General features: G+C 33.2%; 1 protein-coding gene across 1 annotated transcript in view; it reads right to left on the bottom strand.

Annotated features, from left to right (window-relative positions):
- NBEA (neurobeachin) overlaps positions 1 to 23,490 on the bottom strand; it is a gene marked incomplete at its 3' end in the record, with an annotated part of 753,742 nt that overhangs the window by 464,771 nt on the left and 265,481 nt on the right. Inside the window, exons 31-33 of the mRNA XM_011969865.1 lie at positions 15,694 to 16,132; positions 3,166 to 3,320; positions 843 to 969 (exon numbers count right to left, since the gene is read on the bottom strand). Of these exons, the coding sequence (XP_011825255.1) occupies positions 843 to 969; positions 3,166 to 3,320; positions 15,694 to 16,132 (721 nt within the window). The remainder of the gene's footprint in view (positions 1 to 842; positions 970 to 3,165; positions 3,321 to 15,693; positions 16,133 to 23,490) is intronic.

The following is a 23,490-nucleotide window of genomic DNA, read 5'->3' as shown; positions in this document are numbered from 1 at the left end:
TATTTACAGTTTTTTCTGTGTGTATGTGTATACGTGTGCACAATTTTACTCCAAGAACGAGGGCCAGTCTCTTCCAGGAATGGCCTTTAATCATGGCAGATATGATAATGTTTGCTTATTCAAATTCCAATGATGTTATATATAACATTGCAGATTTAATTTGAAAGTTAGTTCATTAGTTAGTTAGTTAGTTAATTAATTAATTAATTAGCGAAAGTTTTGCTCTGTCACCCAGGCTGGAGTGCAGTGGTGCAATCTTGGCTTGCTGCAACAAGCCTCCTGGGTTCAAACGATTCTCCTGCCCCAGCCTCTCTCCCGAGTGGCCGGGATTACAGGCGTGCACCACCACACACTGCTAAGTTTTGTATTTTTAGTAAAGACAAGGTTTCACCATGTTTTCCAGGCTGGTCTCCAACTCCTGGTCTCAAGTGATCTGCCCTCCTTGGCCTTCCAAAGTGCTGGGATTACAGGCGTGAGCCACCACGCCTGGCCTGAAACTTTATATTTTAAACTTTTTATCACCCCCCAAAGATGCCCAATTTTATCATGTTACCATTTGTACATGTTTGAATCTTTACTGGAAATAGTAACATGCACTAATGACAGTGAACTACTAATACAACAGTAAACATTTAAAATCACTGAAGATCTCTGCTTGGACCAAAATATATCAAAGGTTTTTACATAACAACTAGCCAAAAATATCAGAATAATTGTGAAATGCAATTGCAAAATAATTAACCTTCATTCCCAAGAACTCTTTCTATATTTTGTATTTTTGTGTATTGTTTCACTACATTTAAAAAGAGTTAAAATGAATAAAAACAAACAGTCATGCATACCTCATATTTTCAGCTGAATCTTCTGGCATTGGAGCAACTGTTTGTACAGCTGGAAGGTTTTTGCTGGTAGCACCATTCACAAAACTAGAAGAGGAGGAAGAGGAGGAGGACCCTGAATCCACGGCACCTGTTCCCAAAATAATAATTTTTAGCCTTAAACATAAATTTGTTTTAAAAAAATTTTATTACACCGTTACTATCTGATTTTGAAAGAATTACTCATCAGAATTTCAAAACAGAATTTGACAATCATTTGGCCATAAGTATGCTAATAAATATAATTTTATATAACAGATGCTGCATTGAAATCTAATTGATTTGCTTACATTAATCTAACAAAACTACATACTACAAATGGGGTATAAATAAAAAACATCAACAAATGAAAAACTTTTTAGATAAAATGAGGCTGATAAAACAATGCAAATTTAGGTGTGAAAAAGTTATCTTTTTATAGCTACACTGCAATATTTTTGGTATTCATCATTTAAGACAGAGTTTGGAGTGAACGATCTGAGCATAAATTTGTGGCACTGCAGCATCAAATGCTGCTTTTGATAAGATCACTGCTTAAGAAGGGCTATAATGAGTTACATTAGTACCTGGTCTTAAAATAATGAGTGTTCCCTCAATGATATAAAAATATAATTTTAGTAAAGATTTTTCTGTAATACGCCACGTAAGTATATTAAATAGCTGTGGAGTTGAGGGACATCTAGTGTTCCAAAATATTATCATCTTATACTAATTCCCATAAAACTGAATTGCTTACTGGGACTTCCACTATAACATTTTAGAGCACCTATATGCCAATATTTGAAATGAAGAGTATGTCCGGCTTAGCTGTTGGCTCACAATTTATACACACATACATACACACACACACACACATTTTTAAGAAGTTTATCACTTACATTTTTATTTCTCATTGTAATATTATATACTTTATACTATCATCAAAACTCTTGCTACCATTACTTTCCATATTCATTCTTAATTCTTAAAATAGAAATTAAAAACATCATGACTTGTCTCATATAAAGACAAAAAAGGTGATTCCATTTTGCATTTACCTAACTCCTAACAAGAATAACGACTTCATTCATATTTTTAAAACCTTTACACTTTTAAAGTATATACTTTAGTAAAAGAAAAGCAGTTTGACTCCTATCTCTAGAAAGCTAAATGAGTATAAAGAATGAAACTCTAATACTGGAAAGACTTTAAAGTCTTCAGACAAGCCAGGTAGAAATATCTATTTATAATACAGATAAACAATAGATGGTCTATTCTTTGACACAATGCCATTAATGACATTTATTTGCCAATATAAATATTCTTAATAGAGTACATTCTACTTACTACAACCCCATAAATGTGTTGTTCATGATATGTCAGATTCAGGTGGTATGATAAACAAGATAGATACAGAAAGCACAAAAAAGAGCTATGAAATTAATAAAAATGGGAAGAATCTAGGCAATGATAATAAACGGAAAGTTCAAGGCTATACAGTCTGGAGAAGAGAAGACTACTATAGTCAGGGAAGAAAAGTCAGGGATCATCTTGCGCTGTATAAATACCTAAAACGGAATCACAAAGATTTGGGTAAGGATTTATTTAGCTGATAATCAACAGGAACATTTCTGTAAATTTACAGAAAAAAAAAAGGTTATTTTAGGCAGACTTTTAATATTTGTAATGATTTGAAATTTGTTGTTCCTAGATTCATTAGGAATTTGCTGGGCAATGAATTGGATCAAATTATAATCTATGTATATGAATTAATTCAATGTCAAACAACGGTTCTTATTCACATGCACTTTTTATCAAGTTGAGGCTCTTGCATATCGTCAAGGTTCTTAGGGGAGCTCTACCTCCCTTAGGGGATTTAGCAAAGAATATATGTTAGAACTCAACCAATCAATGTCCCCAAATCTGCTTTCTGTCACTAACATTTTTAGTACATCTTGATATTCTTGATATATTTTACTCATTTTTACATATCAAACGTCAGTGTTCAAATTATCCTTTGCTTCTGCTCCCCAAATATCTTTCAGTAATCTGATTTCACTCTGAAAATAAACAGCACTGTTTTGAGAAGACTCAAAAACAATACTGTCCTCTAAAATGACCACTAAAAAATGCACTCTACAACTACAGACAAATTCTAAAAAGTCATAACATAAAATATAACCTTCTTAAAAATTAAGATAATCTTAAATGATTAGGGTATTTTAATTTTTAAGATCAAATAAGCAGAAAAATGAAAATATAGAAAACATAAAAAGATGAGTATCACAAAAATATATAAGGACAATACCTGTTGTATTAATCATACTTTTTGGTGTAGCTCCAGTAGCAGCAAATATATTAGAGGTACTGCCTGTTGGCAGCCCACTTCCAGCAGTAGTGGCTCCCACAGTGGTTACAGCTAAACTACCTGGAGGTGGCTTCTTTACAGGCACCACAACACTCCTGCAAAGAAATGAAGGATTGGAAATAACAAACATGAAGTTGAAGATGAATTCTAATCCCGCTGCAGCAGATATACATAGTCAACATCAAATTTCTCCCTCTTTCTTCTTCCAATTAAAAAAATTTTTTAAACTCCTTAGTCCAGCTTTGTCAGTGGAAAGGATATGGACATTAAGGATATATATAAAGTGCGTTGACTAATTGATTTGGTCAATATTTTTGTAGACTTTGGAGTCTGCAAACCTTTCTTAAGATGGCATATGGACTGCGATCATAAATCCGGGAATATTAAGAAATTTGTGCTCAAGTTAGGAGATTTTATTTTGCCTATGCACATAGAATTTTTGGTAAAATATACATAAAATATCCATCTTATCCACATCACATTCTCCATGATATTCATAAATATGTAAAAACATAAAACATTTGAATACCAATTTTTTTTTTTCTTTTTTTTTGACATAGAGTCTCACTCTGTCACGTAGACTGGAGCACAGTGGTGTCATCTTGGCTCACTACAACCTCTGCCTCCTGGGTTCAAGCAATTCTCCTGTGTCAGCCTCCCAAGTAGCTGGGATTATGGGTGCGTGCCACCACACTCAGCTAATTTTTGTATTTTTAGTAGAGACAGAGTTTCACTATGTTGGTTAGGCTGATCTCAAACTCCTGACCTCAGGTGATCAACCCCCTTGGCCTCCCAAAGTGCTGGGATTACAGACGTGAGCCACCACACCCAGCCTTTAAATGCCAACTTCTAAAGCTTCTTCATAGTAAAGCTGAAAATTAAACCAAGCAATAATAAACAACATCTAACGGCATAATGAGGTTATACTTTATTTTTATGAACAAAATTGAGTTGCTTTTATAGTAGGAATACTGCTATGAAAGAGAACGGAGATGATAGAGAGACATTTGGTTAGAAGTTTATTTAGTTTTTGAGCCTTGGTTTCCTTAACAGAGGAGTTCAACATTTCCCCAGGTTTCTGTAGCATATTTTAAATGTATTTCATTTAAAAATTTCTGAATTTGACATTGTGTTAAGGTTAAATGACAAATAAATGTGGATATTAGTCAATTTTTAAAAATGTAAAAAGAAACTACTTCTCAAACTTAATAAATAGCTAAACTTCCTTGCAGTAAAGGTTCATTCTTCTCAAAATTTACAGCACTGCAAACTTCATTTAACAAATATCTTCCAAATCTTACTCAACCATCATTGGTTTTATTCATCTACAAATAGATGTATGATCTATTTTAATCAAATGTAATGCTTGGAAATTGGTGACTGATAGTACTGAAACATCCAATTTGATCTACAACTTTTTCATGCATCTCTATTTTATACTTATTCAATGAAAAAAATCTCCTTAAAGAAAACTACATCAATGGTCCATTCTCAAATAAGTCTGTTGCTTAAACTTCCTTAATACCAACACATTTTTTCCACAAATAAGTGGTTTTGTTAATATCTTCAGTGACTTCTTTAATGTTAATAATCTAAATTTGTAATAATTATTATTCTTAATTTTAGAAATACTTAAAAAATTATGTGTGACCAAAGGTATTACAATCTTAAATAGTTTTACTCATGCCAAAAAATGTCTTCACTATCTCCTTCTAGGTACTTTCTTCTTTTCTCTTTAAGCATGTTGGTGTCAAATTCTTCAGACTCAACCTTTAACTCTCAACTATCTATCTAATTACCTAAAGCACACATTATGCTTTCAATCCCTATATTGGCGAGTCCTCATCTAATGCCTTCGTTTATTTCATTGAGAGGCCATGTGACATTGCAGAAAAGAATATAAGATGTGGACTATATTTCAAAACTAAGGCTTGAAAACTGGACCACTCTCAAACTGTATGATCTTACACATTTTGAGTGTAAAATGGTAAGACTGATGCTACCTCCTTTACATACAACTAGGGAGATTAAACGAGATCATATTTAAATGGACTTTGTCAATTATCAGGTATATTATAAATGTTAATAATCATTCCCAATGTCTAAAGTGAAATACATTTTTCATCTATGGGATATAAGGCATCTACTTATAATGATCTACATAAAAATCAATAGAAAAAAGGAACATGCCAATATTTGGGGTTTGTCATCAACATTCTCCTCTAAACTTAGAAAATAATGTGAGACGTACTATTTCATTGGCTCTCCAGGAAGAAAACAAAACCATCAAATGTTGATTTGAAGAGAAGTCATTAGTGAAAGTATAATGCTCTTTTTTCTGCATCTCTCATGATTTTTTTTAGGACAACAGCAGATACAATGATGTTTATTTATGGATCAAGAATCATGAGCTAATGAACAGTGCTATGAGCTGAATTTGCAGAATGTAGAAAAACTATTATTATAAATTTCTGATCTATTGATCATTACTAACTTTGAGCAAAAGTTGTCTTTAACAGACTGGTATCTTGTTGAATGTGGAAGCTATGAGAAATATGTTATATTAGGAAAAATAAGTTATATGAGTGAGAGAAAAAAATAAATATCTAAATCCTGTAATTACGACTTATAAGTAAAATATAGAAAGGTTAAATGCCTACTTACTAAAACATCTGAAAGCACTGAATTAATAGCAATTGACGTGAAAGCCTCCAAATATTTCATTGCTGGCAAACTCAGCCGTTTGTCGGTATGGCACAGAATCCTAACCCTACAGACCTGGGTTAGAATTCTACCTTCAGCAGTTACTATGTGGTATTGGGCACATAGATCTCTCTAAGCTTCATTCTCCTCCCCATTAAAATGAGATGCATAATGGTAGTATCATTATAAACTTAAGATTGCTATAAAGATTGTTATAAAGATAAAAGGTGGTAACACATATAAAGTACTTAGCACAGTACATGGAATATTCTAAGCAGCCAATACATTTTGGCTATTATGAGTATTGCTATGGCTCCCAAAAGTGCTGATATAGTCTGGGTCTACATCACCAAAAATAGCCAGACTGAAAGAAGCTATAATCCTCATATACTCTACCATTGTCATATCTCATATGTGTAGTTTTAGGCACTATATTTCAAAAATAATGACAAACAGAATCATGTCCATAACAGAACAGTTAGGATGACAGTTGATCTGGAAAACAAGTCATGTGAGTAAAGGCTGAAAGGACAGAAAATTACAGTAAAAGGGTGAGAAAAAGTTACAGCATTTTTTAAAAATCTGAATGTATGATAAGAAAACAAAATGAAACTTCCATATACTTCAACATACCAAATTAGGACCAACAAGAAGAAAAAAAGCTCTGATAATTTTTATGAATTCCAGTTTCTAATCACTGATGTGTCCAAACGGCTGAGATGACCAAGTTACAAGGGTTTAGTTGAGAGAAGTAGGAACCTGTATTTGACCGATTTCTCCGATCTTTTTCTGAATCTACAACATTATGAGTTTGTAAGAACTATTTCCCCTTTAATTCAGATGGCCAAACTGTTTATCTAGGATTAAAGGACTGCACGTTCTTGTCCTTAATATTGTTTCTTCACCAAAGCTACTCCTTCCCTTTTATCTCAAACCATTCTCTTTCCTAAGCAATCAATTTTACAATTAATTTGAAAGTCCACACTAACCAATATGTGTTGATAACAAATTAATATCTTTCAAAATGTTACTTGGTATTAGTAACTATTTATATATGAGAGTAAAAATATTCAACTCTTACAAAACCTTCTATCAGATTGTTACACAGCATTTCACACTGGCTATCTATTCCATCTACACCAAAAAGTCTTACCTAGAAGTCTAGCTACCTACTGTGGGTAACCTATTTAAGGTACATAAACACACTAAAATATATACAAATTTTGGTGGTAAAAACATTTTCCCTAGAGTGAACATATAGTTTTTAATGAATTTCAAAAACATATATAGCCACAAAAAGGTTAAGAGCCATTGAACTAAACTATTCAGGTATTATGCTCTTCTTCTTCTTTTAAATCTGCTATTCATCCTAACAGATACCTTGAATCCTCTACTCCAGTGGTCCCCAAAGCCTTTGGCACTAGTAACTGATATGGTTTAGCTGTGTCCCCACCCAAATCTCAACTTTAATTGTACCTCCCAGACTTCCCACGTGTTGTGGGAGGGACCTAGGGGCAGGTAATTGAATCACGGGGGCTGGTCTTTCCTGTGTTATTCTCATGATAGTGAATAAGTCTCATGAGATCTGATGGGTTTATCACGGGTTTCCACTTTTGCTTCTTCTTCATTTTCTCTTGCTATCACCATGTAAGAAGTGCCTTTAACTCCTGCCATGATTCTGAGGTCTCCCCAGCCATGTGGAACTGTAAGTCCAATTAAACCTTTTTTTTCCTTCCCAGTCTTTGGTATGCCTTTATCAGCAGTGTAAAAACAAACTAACACAGTGACAGATCATCAGGCATTCAATTCTCATAAGGAGTTGTTAACCTCGATCCCTCACATGCACAGTTCAAGGTAGGGTTTGTACTCCTATACGACTCCAATGCCACCACTGATCTGACAGGAAACACAGCTTGGGCAGTAATGTGAGCAATGGGGAGCAGCTGTAAATACAGATGAAGCTTTGTTTACTTGCCCACTGCTTCCCTCCTGCTGTCTGGTTCCTAACAGGCCACAGACTGGTACCAGTCTGTGGCCCAGGGATGGGGACCCCTGCTCTATTCTACACTTTCTTTACCAATTCAATTTTTTAAAAATCTCAATACTGTGCTTTCCACACAATTTCAAACTTCTATCACACATCTTTAAGACTGTAAACTACAAGAAAAGTGGATAATTCTTTTATACTACATAGAATCTATACACACTCCAAGGCTGTAAAAGTTATCATCAAAATGGTACAAGCCAAGACATATTTCAATCTAATTCACTTCATAAAATATTTCATCAATTGATTATATGATTTTAATAAATTGATACATAATACATGTAAGTGTGAATTCTTCCATCATTGAATTTATCCTATCTCAAAGCTAGATGTGATATATTCACTCATTCATTCAACAAATATTTATTGAGCATTGCAATGTGTGTGGAACTGTCATAAGCTCTGGGGATATAGCAATATATAGAATAAAATTCCTGCTCTCATGGAACTGACATTCCAATACAGAGATACAGCAGATACAATAACATAAATGAGTAAATACAGTATATCAGATGTTAAGTGCTATAAGAAAAATAAAGCATAGATAGGAAGAAGGAATAATGTTGAAAGGGTGGCTCAGAGAAGACTGACCAAAAAATGATAGTATTCGAGAGAACACTGAAGGGGGTTAAAGAATAAGCCAGGAGGCTATCTAGAGAAGAGCATCACAGTCAGAGGTAACAGTACAAAGGCTAGTGTGACAAGAGAACACTGGGTGACATGGAAAGCTATAAGAGATGAGATAAGTAAGAGGGCTCAGCTCACAGGGCCTTGTAGTCCATTGTGTAGATGCTGGCTTTTACTCAGAGAGGGATGAGAAACCATGAAGGCTCATGCACAGAAGAGGAATATAACCTTAGGTTACAAGAGGACCACTCTGGCTGCTATGTCAAGGATAGTCCTAGGAGGGACAATGGTTACTGTGGAGAATGACTAGGAGACTACAACAATACAAACAAGAAACGATGGTGGTTTGGAGCGGAATAGCAAAGCAAAATCTGGTAAGAAGTGATTCAAATTTTGGCAATATTAAGAAGGCAGAGCAAATAAGATTTAAATAAGAACTGGATGTCGACATGAGAGTAAAGTCAAAGATTATGCAAAAAAATCTGCCTTAAGTAACAGAAAGGACAAGTTGCCATTAACTGAGATAGGAAAGAATGTGGTTGGAGCAGGTTTTTTATACTAATTTTTTATACCTCTTTTTAATCATCCAAATAGCAATGTTGAGTAAGCAACTGGATAGATGAGTCTCTAGTTTAGAAAAGAGGTTCAAACTAAGATATAAATATAACAGTCATCAGCATATAGATGCTATTTAATGCCAGAAGAGTGGATAAGATGGCCAAAGAAGTGAATGCAAAGGGACAGCAAAAGTGGTATAAGGATAGAGTACTGGCAGTCTCCATTAATCAGTTTGGTAAATTTTGTAAAAACAGGGATACTATCTTATCTGTATACATCATGGTTTATCCTAAGTACAAAGAGAGATACTGAAGATAAGAAAGAGCTTTTAAATGGTGACTCATTAAGGCAAGTGAGTTTTATAATTATTCATGGCACACTGTAAGAATCCCTTTCTTTCTGTTCCCTTCTGCTGTTTGAGCACGAACAGGGGATTACACTGACAAGTTTAGGAGACACAAGACAAATAGTACATGCCCCATGCCCTGAGGCATATTCCGTAGATACTTTAAGGAATATGACAGACAAACTGACCATGCAATATATTTCAATAATTGACCTGGTCAGAGTTACGCCCAGGTCCTTTCAGGAACACAGGCTGTGCACAATCAAGGAAGAGTGAGCTGAAATGAAAAGGATCAATAGAAATTAACCAAGTAGGGAAAAGTGCATACAAAAATTCAATAGTAAAAACCTAGTAAGACAAAGAGATATGAAAAAACAAGGTAGGTTAAAGGAATTGCTTTAGATATTTCTGGCTGGTGAAAGGTGTGGACTTTCTATTCCAAACTAAAATAAGCCTCCTTTATTATATAAATAACAAGAATTATTTCAGAATTTTCATCAGTTTCACACTTTAGAAAAATGTCTACGGCATAAAATAAATTTGGGGTGAGAAAGGAAACATGGAAATAGTGAGGGCAGTTAGGAGGTAACAGAAAGAATCCACCTTAGAGATGCTGAGGGGCTAACGTAGCTTGAGGATGGAGATGCACCTTTTCTGGGATTCACATCTTTTAGCCAAGCTCAAAAATATCCATCTGTTGCTTTGTGGTGCTAACAATAAGCCCATTTCATTTAAATAGAATTTTGGAAATTTATGAGACCTTTTAGAAATCATGTAGCTTTATCCCATATTATCTGAGTTGGGAAACTGAGTTCCAGAGAGCCAAAAAGAATGAATCAAGGTCCTGGAACAAATTACAGAGATACCAACTATTAATATCCAGTTCCCCTAATTTCCAGGTCATCACTCTCTAACTAGGGTATGGATGTTAAATGTATATCTTGAAAGAAAAAGTTGAAACTTAAAAGAGAAAAATAATTTGTTACTGATTCTAGGATAACATGACAATTTACTTCAGTTCATCAGAAATCACCAGGTGAATGCTCTCATGATTTTATCTATCATGTTTCCCTATTTTGTAAAATATCTGAGAACTGTAATACAAAAAGTATGTTTAACAAACAATAAAGAATTTCATCAAATCACCTATTAATGAGAGATACTTTATTCAGCTCTCTATAATTGCCAGGAGAGACAAAGGCGACAACATTGGGGAAATTAGGACACAAACATGCTCAGTCAAAACTGAATCTTCCAGCAACAGACCTTAAAATATATACTCAGGGCATCTGCAGCTTAATTAAAGCAGAAATTACAGTGGCGAGATGTAGGAAATTACAACTGTAAAGGCTGCAAGATTAATAATCAATTTGGATTACATTTATTTGTTCATCTTTTAAGTGATATGGTCAAAATACTTTTTTTAAAAAATAGAAAGTAATAAGAACAAATTGAAGTCTTCAGAAGTAATTATAATTTTTCATAGTTACTTAATTCTAGCTTTAAATAAATCAATGTAAGAAGACCTCATCAACTCTACTCAACATTTTAAAAAGTATTTACCTGAAATTTCATCCTTACCACCAATATCAATATTAAAAAAAACTAATGAAACTAAAGAGAAAATACCTAGCTCAAGCTTATACTTTATGTTTAATAATATGAAGTCTATCTAAATTGCTTTTTTGCCCTATATTATTTACAAAATAGATTTTTCTTTTTCAGAGTATTAAACACTAGGAAGCAGGGATATTAAAATTTTGAGGAAAAAATACCTACTAGTTTCCCTGAATATATCAAACCCAGTAATTTGAACACAGGAGGTTTGCAAAATCTAAAAACATGAAGTGTAAGTCTGATGTGTGTTAGCCAAAGAAGCAACACAACTATAAGCTTTGTGTGATATCCCACACTTAAAACAATTTTTATAAACATGCTAACAGTTAAAAATTTATGGGAAGCACACTGCCCTTTTCCTTTTTTTTTTTTGGTCTTTTGTTCAAACTAAGTGGGATCTCTGGAAATCCTAGGAAATTAAAACTGAACCAAACCACACACCACACACACACACACACACACACACATATACACACACATACATACACACCAAACTCGCAAAAGATAAAAAGCATGCAGATACTTAAGATTAAATTTTTAGTTTAAAAGATAAGTAAAAGGTTAATTGGTGGCTTTAGAGAAAAGCATTACTCCAGAGTAAAAGTTACACAGTACATGAAAAATAATAGCTCAATTAAAACATTTTATAAACCATCAATAAATATAGTAATCTATCCAAAAAGATAGTATTGTTAGGGAACTTGGCAACTTGATTTAAGAATTCTAAAATGATATTATTAGGCTTTTCTGTTAAAAATAAAACCATCATAAATATTTCTCTCTGTCTCACAGTAACAGAACTTTGAAAAAATTGTTAGAGTTTTATGATTGTATTTCCTCTTTACATACAGTGTTTGCTCACTATAGAATAGTACTAGAGGATCTCTAGCATTTTAATACTTCATGAGTACACATCTGTTCGGATCACTGAGTATAATCAAAGATATATACTTAATCTGCACAGATGACGGAAGGAAATGAAAGAAAAAGATCAGCACTTTCCATATATGTAGAGAACATTTATGTAATATTTCATAATCTGCTGAAATATGTAATAGTAAAGAAAAAAGGTTAATTTTAATTAAGTCTAAATGTTTCTAAGAATTTGATGTTGCAATTTTTTATTATACACTTCAAAACACTGAAATTCACCAATGCTCCATCCTAAGGGCTGAGATACACTCAATGCAGAACACAAGTTAACAGAATTAAAATTATCCCAGTTGTTTTAAGAAAGTATTTCCAAATTTAAAATCCAGGATAAGCATAAGGAATTCATTGTTAGCATGTCTGCAATATAACCAATAAACAACTGGTTAACAAAAGTAAAATCCTACATGAATTCTACTGACACTGTACAATATTATTAGGAGTGTGATTTAGTTACAAAGAAGTGACCAACTGAGTTTACATCTACTTTTCAACCAAAAATTAAAATGAAAAATACATTATTGGTAAAGTAAGATCCATGATAGATTCTGGGTTTGGTAGCATTGAAACTGGTAGCATTCAGGACTTTCATTCTAAAGCCTGTCATCTTGGATTCCATTTTCAACGAATTCAATCTGATGTTAAAAGACATGTCATAACTTGGATTTCAGACTTTAGTGCTTCAGAAATATGTTTATATACCTCATAATGTAATTATAGCTACCTTAAGACAGATAAGGCAAATGGTAGCAATACCCTGGAAGTATAATTGAAAAATGCACTGGTCCAGAAGCACTTGTGGGGATGATGTCTCTGAAAAGCTGCTCAAAGCTTCAGAGTTTGAAGTTAAATTTTTGATGTTGTCACTCTCAATCTATTGAATGGCTGACAGACAATCAAACCCGTCTGGCTGGCTGGCAGCTCATTTTGCTGGCAGGTGGCAAACAATTAGACACACCAATTTGTGCCTCCTGATGACATTAAAGCATGAAACTAAGTTGTATGCAGGGCCTAGTGATTTGTGTGAAAGCATTTCAAAAATAATACTCTTTGCCGTGGCAACTCATTTCAAACTGCCACCTCCCATTATGGCTTTGAGTAGTGAAGACGACAGACTTGAGTTACGTGCAGTGCAAGGCCGCTTCTGTTCAATCCGTCATCAGCGCCCCCTGAGACCTCAATCCCCTCCTTTCATCAATATCACCTCATCATTTACATTTGATAGTACTTGAGCTACTGCATATATTAACTACACTAGAGACCCTTTTCCTAAAAAGAATTGAAATATGCTTTGTGCTCTTCCATTTCATTTGTACTTATGCAATTTAGAATAATGATTCCATTCCTACTGCATTTTGCACAAATGCTATAGGAACATATAGAAAGTTCTATTTTTCTTAAAGCAACATTCTCAAAAGTATAATAAATTTTGAGTAGCTAAGAATATTGGCACTCAGGTGACTGTTTTTTAAAGTTTTAATTAAAAAAACTCATTCTAACAATAACCCAAATTAAAACAAAAAAATTTTACTTAATGTTTATTTCATTGGATTTTCATATGTAAACCACAATAATCATCTGTATTTATTGGTTTGTATTTCACCAACATTTAAAGATATAATTTAAAATTAACTAGAATAAAAAACTTAAATTCTTATATATTATCTTATACGCTTTTAGAAATACACAAGTACGCATACTTACATGCATATATTTATACAAACTTATAAACACACATACAGGCATATCGTGAAAACATAAACCAAATATGTGAAAAAGGTGACATAAATGAGAAACATCATAAGGAACACCCAGGGAACATTACTACATGAATGAACATCGAAACATAATATTAATACCAAAATACCAAAAAAAGAAAAATATTTCTTATATTTTATAGTCCTACCATTTTTTACTTTTTAAAACTTTTGACACAACACATTTTACCTATTATAGCAATTATGTGCAAATATCTTACTACTCTGTAAGTTCATAGAAGATAAAACTAATGTTATTCATCTTTATATTCTGCATAACTAGTGTCACTTACATTTTCTACAACAAATTTTCCAGATGTATCTGTAAAACACTACCAAAATTGTTTACAGGCAAAGTTTAAATTATATTTGTGTATTAAAAGGGTAATTCGGCCTGGCGCAGCAGTGCACGCCTGTAATCCCAGCACTTTGGGAGGCCAAGGCGGGTGGATCATGAGGTCAGAGTTCAAGACCAGCCTGGCCAAGATGGTGAAACCCCGTCACTACTAAAAATACAAAAATTAGCCAGGCGTGGTGGCAGGTGCTACTCAGGAGGCTGAGGAAGAGAATTGCTTGAACCCAGAAGGTGGAGGTTGCAGTAAGCCAAGATCATGTCACTGCACTCTACCCTGGGTGACAGAGTGAGACTCCATCAAAAAAAAAAAAAAAAGTGTAATTCATCCAAACTGAAATGACTATACCACCACATCCTCTACCCCTAAACTAAAATGTTACTTAGAACAAAGCAATCTGGGTATTTTAGAGAAAGCAATATGGAATACATATTATTTTTTGACTGTATTATTTTGACATTTCCATTTAGAAACATTTTATTTCCTAATTTGATCTTGTCTTTCTAAAACAAAAAAAAAATACTTGCTTGTCAATCACCTCATACATATACAAAAATTTTTTGTATGAAAAGATGTTTTAAAACATCAGTAACAATGATTTCCTTTAAAAGGTAAGCCATCACAGTTTTTAGTTAATACATTAACATGCAAACATTATTTGGAATAGGCATTAATCCCAGTGATCAATGTTAAGTACTACTGTTAGTAATTGGTGACTAAAATATTCTTCTAATCTTGTACATATTATTAAATAGTGGAAGATATTAGATGCGTAGGATATTTGGTTCTAAAATATCTTATTCTGCTTCTGTGAACTATCATTTTTATTGAACGTATACTGGAATAAAAAATTAATTGTCCCTTAAAAAATCCCTTGCATGATTCAACATTTGAATGCAGACATATGACATATGGGCCATGTTATAAATAATTTCGATACCTAAAATGCCAAAATATCTTTCAAAAATATTTACTTTTAAATATATGCTTCAAAATACAGCTTTTACATTGGTATTGGAAATCTCATAAAGAAGATGATCACAAACAATTTTTAAATTTTCCACATACTTCCATTTAAGGTTCAAATTTAAATGTTATCACTTAAAGCACGTTATATAATCTCCAACAATTATTATAGTATTTTATAATATTATAATGGAATTTCAGAGCCAGGATAAACCTTGGACAGCTGTGACCCATCCCCTTCCCCATTATATACATGAAACAACTAAGTCCAAAGAGAAAAATAACACCCCAATGTACTGTAGTCCTTTGATAATGGAATATAACCATAATCCATGTTTCCCTACTTCCAATTCAATGTGCCATTCATCATATCACATTGAAACCTCTTAAGATGTATTATTAGATGTCTTATTATAAGATTAGGTTGAGCCATCATTTTGATTGTCTTTGTAATCAGAATCTACATTAATAAAGCTTTCAAGACCTTCTTTATATTTTAAAATTAACAAAGTCTAATTTTCCTTGTATGTATAAAGCCCAGTGAATGGTAAGTTCAGTACCTACCTGTCAAAGGAATGAAACTGCATAGGAAGAATAGCTTGCGCTTCTCTCTTCAATGCTGGATCTGGGTATGGGATAGGTTCAGGGCCACATTCTGCAATTTCAACTGGAGCAGCCACAAGACTTTTCAGTATTTCCTTGACATTGATGCCTTTGGTTTGACTAATGCTAGATATGGATGGTGCAGGCTTCAACGTTTCACTGGGATTTTCAGTTAAGCTCTCTTGTGATTTCTTCACTTCGGATGACAAAGTGGATAAGAGTTCACTCATGGCATCAGGGCCTGTACTTGTTTCTAATTCTGCCCCATTCAGAATGCTAGCCACTTGCTCCTCTCCAATTCCTGAATCTGTATGGGGAATTGAACTTTCTGGCTGAATATCTTCACCAGGAGTTGGTGCTTCCTTTTCTTTTATAGTGTCTGGAAATGCAGCAGGTGTTTCTGTAATGAAAGAAACTAGGTTAGAAAAAAGCTTCGACAGTAAAAATCTTGTATTATTAATAAAATGTTCTCAGATATTCAAATAAAGAAAATAAAACTTGTAAAAAACAAAAAATTGCTAAACGGATGTGTATAGTAGTAACACAACTCAGTTGAAAGATATCATCCAGCCAGGCGTGATGGCTCATGCCTGTAATTCCAGCACTTTGGGAGGCTGAGGCAGGTGGATCACCTGAGGTCAGGAGTTCGAGACCAGCCTGGCCAACATGGTGAAACCCCGTCTCTACTAAAAACACAAAAATAAGCTAGGCACAGTGGCATATGTCTAATCCCAGCTACTCGGAGGCTGAGGTGGGAGAATCGCTTGAACCTGGGAGGTGGAGGTTGCAGTGAGCTGAAATCATGCCACTGCATTCCTGCCGCGGCAACAAGAACAAAACTCCATCTCAAAAAAAAAAAAAAAAAGATATCATCCACTACACCTATTATTTTGTTCAAGGAGCATCAAAATAATCCTCTTGCTTCTTAAATCATCTGGCATTTCAAAACTGATGCCTTCAAAAGCATCAGGAAATAGTTCTTATAACAATTTCCTAAAGCAGCTTATAAATAATAATTATATGATGTTCCCCTCTTATCCTTTGATTGTTAGCTACCAAACAATCATAGAAGAGAAAGTCTTATATTTCTCTATTAGTTTCCTTAAAAATATAAAGTCATTTTTATACCTTCTTTGGTACTTCAATAACTAATAATATCTGAAATATTCAAGATAATCGAAGACATTATTTTAAAATTACAATACATAAAATTCTGACACACTTGCAAAATGCAAAGCAAGTCAAACGATTAGTTCTAAAAAATAAATACATTAATAATATAATCATGTTCCTCAAGGACAAGGCCTATATTTTGGAATACTCATGCTGATTCTTCATAAATAAATATAAAATTCAATCTGTGAAAATTAAATCAGAAACATACATGTGCATATAACTATACAGATAATGAAATACACATACAATATTAACAACTAAAAGTAATGAAATCAAAAAATCTTTAAAGTGTTAAATTTCTATTAAATTTCATCAAAGGTTAATGTAATAAAGTTCTCCATATAATGAAATGTTACCAAATTCTAAATGATAACCTTGAAAAGTGTATCTCATCTAAGTATAAGAGAGATGACAGTCCTTACTTAATCATTTTGAATAAAGTAAGATACCATTAAGCTACTATATGTAAATTCACTGCAGCTCTTGCTTAAAGTAGAAACTCAGTAAATGTTAGCTATTTGCATTACTTAAAACTCACATTTAAGTTTGAAAGTTTCATAATCTTTGAAAATGAGAAGCACAGACTAAATTATTTCAAAGATCTCCCACAAATGTGAAAATCAGTAAATTCTATATAACTTCTCAGATTTTGTTGTTATTATTTGCTTGTTTCTTTGAATTCAAAGGTTGTTAGGACAAGAAACCAGGAAACTGCCCAACAGGAAAATAGGCTACCTTGATGTCAGTAAGACATCTCAAAAGCTTTTGTGAAATCTCTAGTAAAAACACAAAGAAGTGTTCTGATCATAGAATTGTTGGGTGTGATCACAGCTTGCTGAAAGTTTTGTACATACGTACTAAAAATTAGAAACAATATGAAGGGATTTTATCAGTAACAGGCTCAATTCTTGGGTGCTGTCTATTAAACAGTTTTTTTAATTGCTTGAATTTAGACTAATGGCATGCCATTCAAACTTCCTGAGAGTGAATTTATAATACTTTTTTGAGGATAAGCATCAGAAAAATGTTACCAGGTTTTGAAAGAAAGAAAATTCCCCTTTTTTTCCCTCCCCCTTTTCTTTTGTTCCCTTTTCTTTTGAGTCAAATTATACCAAATCTACACATTAAATTAGGAATAAATAACATCTTCATATTATTCAATATTCCTAATATCAAACACTAATTTAAACTAACTTAAAATATGCATTTCTCACAATGCAATGTCATAGTTTTCCTCATATTTAATGAACAGGTTTAAGTTTTGTTTGTTTGGTCAAAGATGATAAGACTGAAAGAACAGATTAATCTGTGGAATATGATAATAATATTCAAACATTCATATTGGATGACCAATGTGAAAATCAGGGTAGATTCTTTACTGCTTCCAAGATTAAAAATTAAAATAACTGCATTTGAGAAGACAATGTCAATAACAGTAGGCAAAGGACTAGAGAAGGAAACAGGTAAGAAGTAAAGACAACAGTTTGGCATTTTTAATAAAACCTTATAAGAGAAGACTAAGACTTAAATTAGAATAGTAACCCTAGAAATGAGAAGGAGGAGACTAAGGATATTTCTGAAATACCTAGGTTAAGAAAAAAATAGTGGTAATATGTCACTAACTGAGAAAGGAAGAAAATGAGATTTCTTCAGGAGAATAATTAACTAAATTTTGAATCACTTTTAGTCTACAGAATCTCTAAGATACTTATATCTGCAGGTCAAAAGAAGAATAGCCATACATTTTGGGATCATTCAAACTGAGACAGTAGCCGAAATTTTGGAAGTTGATAAAATAATCTACAAATCTAGAAGGAGAAGACGACTGAGGCAGTTATTTTCACTATTAGAGATACCACTGAATATATTTTAACATACATTTGCATCTATAGATTATACATTTTTTGAGTGAAAACAATTGCAGCAAAGTATCAGGAAATAATTAAATAGTTTAAACAGTAATAGTGACAAGAGGACAGAAAATGTAAATTGCAGAAACACAAACTCTAACAACAACAAAAACAAAACAGTGTCATGGTTACTAGCATGGGCTAATTTTTATAGAGTTTAATTATGAAAAGTCATATAGTTGTGTCTAACACTTAGTGTGATTTTAGCTAATTTACAGATATGGTCTAGCGTTTTGACTTTACATTAATATAATGTCTAACTATCATTATATATGACATGTTACATTAACAGCTATACAAAAAGTTTAAACTTCTCAAGTTATATTAGACTGAAATATAAGCATTTCACTAGCAAACAAAATATCTAAGGAAATAAAATCTGATTTGGTGTTCACAAGATACCACATAAAAAGACTTTTGCCACCAACTACATAATATTTTGCTTTTCTGCTCAACTATTTGACTTTCAATGGACATTAAAATCTTTAACTTTCTAACTAGATACTTGAAACTTCAATATAAATGTTGACCTCCAGATTATAAAACACAATTAAGACTTTCTAGAAATCAAATATTAGAATATTTTCAAATAGCTCATCAAAATATTTACATAGTACTAAAAAGTCTCAATTTTATTTTTATTGAGGCTGACAAAAGAATGATCTCAAAAAGGAAGTAGCAATTTTGATATTTCAAAGAGTCTTATTCAAATAAACATGTTTTGTAAAGCATACATGCTGTGATATTATATAGAAATAAAATTAAATGCCAACAGGATATTTTATAATAGCAATTAAAAAACAGATCAGTAGTCAAAAAACCTACCTTAATTTCTCATTATGCATTTAATCCTTAACAGAACATGCTCTCAGTTATAAACTTCAGCTTAGATAACTTATGTTTCCAGAATACCTCTTTGTGACACTAAAGTACTTTGAGGATTTAATCCATGACTTAAATAGGAAGTTAGGCATGAACTGCAGAGAAACTATAAATGATTGCATCTGTGTAGGTTATAGTAATCACAGGCATGGACGTTTTCAATAGCTCTTATCAGTTTCTGTAGCAACAGGCAATGCAAGCACACAGAACAGAAACATTACTAGCCAGAGTGATCTTAACCTTGTCAGAAACAGGCATTTGGATGCCAGATGCCTCTTTTTCTTACTGTTTTACATCGAATATAATACATTTTGAGAAAAATATGGGGACAAGTTCAGTAAATGACATCATATTTACACAGTGACTTCACGTATCACATTCCTTCCTCCAAAAATACTGTTTTATCATGATTTATGAAGAATTTCAACATGTCTTACATACTAAATTACTGAAATTGTCACTTTCCAAACTCTCTAAATAAGGAGTATCATGAAAGAAACATACAGCACCTTGTTAGTATAGCACTAAAGATATTAAGTTACTTACTTCAAATAATAATATAAGCAAATAAATCACTGTAATTTAAAATAAAACATAAAAAAGCTGTATGTAACTAACTTACTCATTTTGTTTATATTAAATCCATAAATGCAAAATTAATTAAATATCTTAACTCCAAAGAGGAAAAAAATACACAAAAAGATTTTAAATCCTCATTAAAGTTCATTTTAAACAAAAAATACTGCAATGCATTATTTGCAATTGTTTATATATGATTTATTTTGTTTGCTTGCTACACTAAGTGCATGAAAATAATACAATTCAGGAATTAAATATTATTACTAAATTATATGCCCATAAGAGATAAAATGAAAATTAAGAGCCAAGAAAATCTTCTAATTGATGTTTTGACTATGCTGTGTTAACATGCGGGTCCGAGTTTATCCTACTTGGAGTGCACTGAGCTCTTTAGACATATATATTAATGATTTTCATCAACTGTAGGGCATTTTCAGACCAATATTTCTTTAAATTTTCTTTCTGCTCCTTTCTTTTTCTCTTCTTTCCTCTGGGACTCCCAGTATACATATGTTGGTTCAACTTAATAGTGTCAAAAAGGTCTGTGAGGCTCTGTTCACTTTTCTTCATTCTTTCTTTGTTATCTTCCTCAGCATAGGATAAACACAATCGAGCTATCTTCACGCTGCTGATTCTTTTTCTGCCATCTCAGATCTTCTGCTGAACCCCTCTAAGTGAATTTTTCATTTCAGTTATTACAATTTTCAACTCCAGAATTTCTATTTGGTTCTTTATTACATATATCTTTATTGGTATCCTCCCTTTGGTGAGATATCACTCTTATACTTTTAGTTCCTTAGAAAATGCTTCCTTTAATTACTTGAGCTTATGTAAAATAGCTGGTTTAAAGTGTCTGTCTAGTAAGTTCTATATCTGGGTTTCCTCAGGGGCATTTTATATCAACTGCTTTGTTTCCCCTGTGTATTGACCATACTTTCCTATTTCTTTACTTGTCTCATAATTCCTTTTGGTTGTAAACTGGATATTTTAAATAACATAATGTGGCAATCATGGAAATCGGACCCCAATTAAAGAGTTTGTTCTTGTTCTGTTTATTCATTTTCCTGAACTAATTCTGTAAAATCTGTTTTCCATCATCTGTAGCCACTTAAGTCTCTGCTCAGTTAACCCAGTGGTCAGCTATTGATTGCACAGACATTGTCTTAAATGTCTTGAACCAATAAATTTTCCACCCTTGCCAGAGGCTCTGTGTGTATGTGTTCGGGGGTACCTGCAATGCTCCCATGGTTTAAAACTCTCTCTTAGCCTGTGCTTCCTTCTTGTGCTGGGCCTCAAGGTCAGCCAAAGGTGAGAGACTGAGGCCTTCTCTGGTCTTCCCTGGGCCTAAGTACAGCCCCGGGAATACGGATATCTCATTCTCATATCTGTTTAAGCTTTTAGGCAAGGTTCTTGTTTGCCCCAACTGGCACTATCACTTCAGGCAGTTGCAATGTTAAAAAAAAAAAAATGCTGATTATTTTCAACAAATACCTTGGAGACAGGCTTTTCTCACTAAACAAGCTCTAGATTAGGTCAAATAATAATAAGCCCTGTGAATGAAGCTTTTCCAGGAAGATTCCATACAGTTCAAATAGTTACAATGCTCTAAGGTTGAGACTTTCTAAGGAATTCCAAACCTAATCTACTCCCACTCCTATCCCCAGTGACTGCTAGGCTTCTGGTTTTCAAAACTACCACTGGTGTCTGGCCTCCGGTTTTCAAAGCAACCACAGAGCTGAGGAAAGGTAGATGGCAACAAGGTGAGTTAAATCACTCTAAATCTTGCTATTCTTATAAAGGTCTAGAGTTTTTCTTGAATTAACACCCTCTGGGTTGTTGTAAGCCTCTGATTGCTTTCCAAAGAACAGAAAAAGTTGATTTTGACAGTTTTGCCAGTGTTCTCATTGCTCTTTTAGAGAAGTAGTATTTTGGAGGTTCTTACTTTGCTCTTCCCAAAGTCCCACTTACAAGCAATGTTTAGAACTCAAATTTTAAAGTAGTTACAATTTTCACTTATTTTAAATAAATTATTGACTAGAAATTACAATATATTTGTATATATGTATTTTGCTTTTCTCTTCCCCTAGATTGTGCTTTTACTCTTTTTCTTCTCAAAGGAAAAAAAAAAACATAAACCCTATTAAAATGTATCATGCACTTTTATAATGCAATGGAGGCAACCAATAACACTAATAATAAAATGGCGACATATACAATTATACATCCGATAAAGGTTTAATATCCAAAATATATAAGGAACTCAGCTCAACAGCAACAAAACAAATAACCCAATTAAAGCACAGGCAAATAACTTGAATAGACACTTCTCAAAAGAAGACAAACAGCTAACAGGTATATAAAAAAATGCTCTACTTCACTAATTATGAGGAATGCAAATTAAAACTGCAAGGAAATATCACCTCACACAGGATGGCTATTATTGAAAATGTGGCCAGGCGCAGTGGCTCACATCAGCAATCACAGCACTTTGGGAGGCATAGGCAGGTGGATCATTTGGGGTGGGGAGTTCGAGCCAGCCTGGCCAAGATGGTGAAACCTTGTTTCTACTAAAAATACAAAAATTAGCCGGGCGTGGTGTTGCACGCCTGTAATCCAAGCTACTCAGGAGGCTGAGGCGGTAGAATCACTTGAACCCAGGAGGTGCAGGTTGCAGTGAGCCAGGATCGCACCACTGCACTGAAGCCAGGGTAAAAGAGTGAGACTCCATCTCAAAAAACAAACAAACAAACAAAACAAAATGTAAAATATAAGTGTTGGAGAAGATGTGAAGAAAAGGGAACCCTTGTATACTATTGATGGAAATGAAAATTAGTATAGCTATCATGGAAAATGGTATTGAGATTCTTCAAACAATTAAAAATAGAACTACCGTACAATTCAACAATTCCACTTCAGGGTATATATCCAAGTGATATGAAATCAGTATTTGAAAGAAGTATGTGTACCCCAATGTTCATTGCAGCATTATTCACAATAGCCAAGATATGGAATCAATTGTCTATTGATGAACAGATGAATGAACAAATAAAATGTATATACACCATGGAATACTATTCAGCCATAAAAAAAGAAACTCCAGTCATTTATGACATGGATGAATCTAGAGAACACTGCATTACATTAAGTCAGACATAAAAAGACAAATATGGGTATAATCTTACTTGTATAGGGAATCTTAAAAAGTTGAACT

This window comes from Mandrillus leucophaeus, unplaced genomic scaffold (genome assembly GCF_000951045.1).
Source record: "Mandrillus leucophaeus isolate KB7577 unplaced genomic scaffold, Mleu.le_1.0 Scaffold916, whole genome shotgun sequence".
NCBI lineage: Eukaryota > Metazoa > Chordata > Mammalia > Primates > Cercopithecidae > Mandrillus > Mandrillus leucophaeus.
Note: the sequence above shows the minus strand (reverse complement) of the source record. Positions and strands in the feature narration are given on the sequence as shown.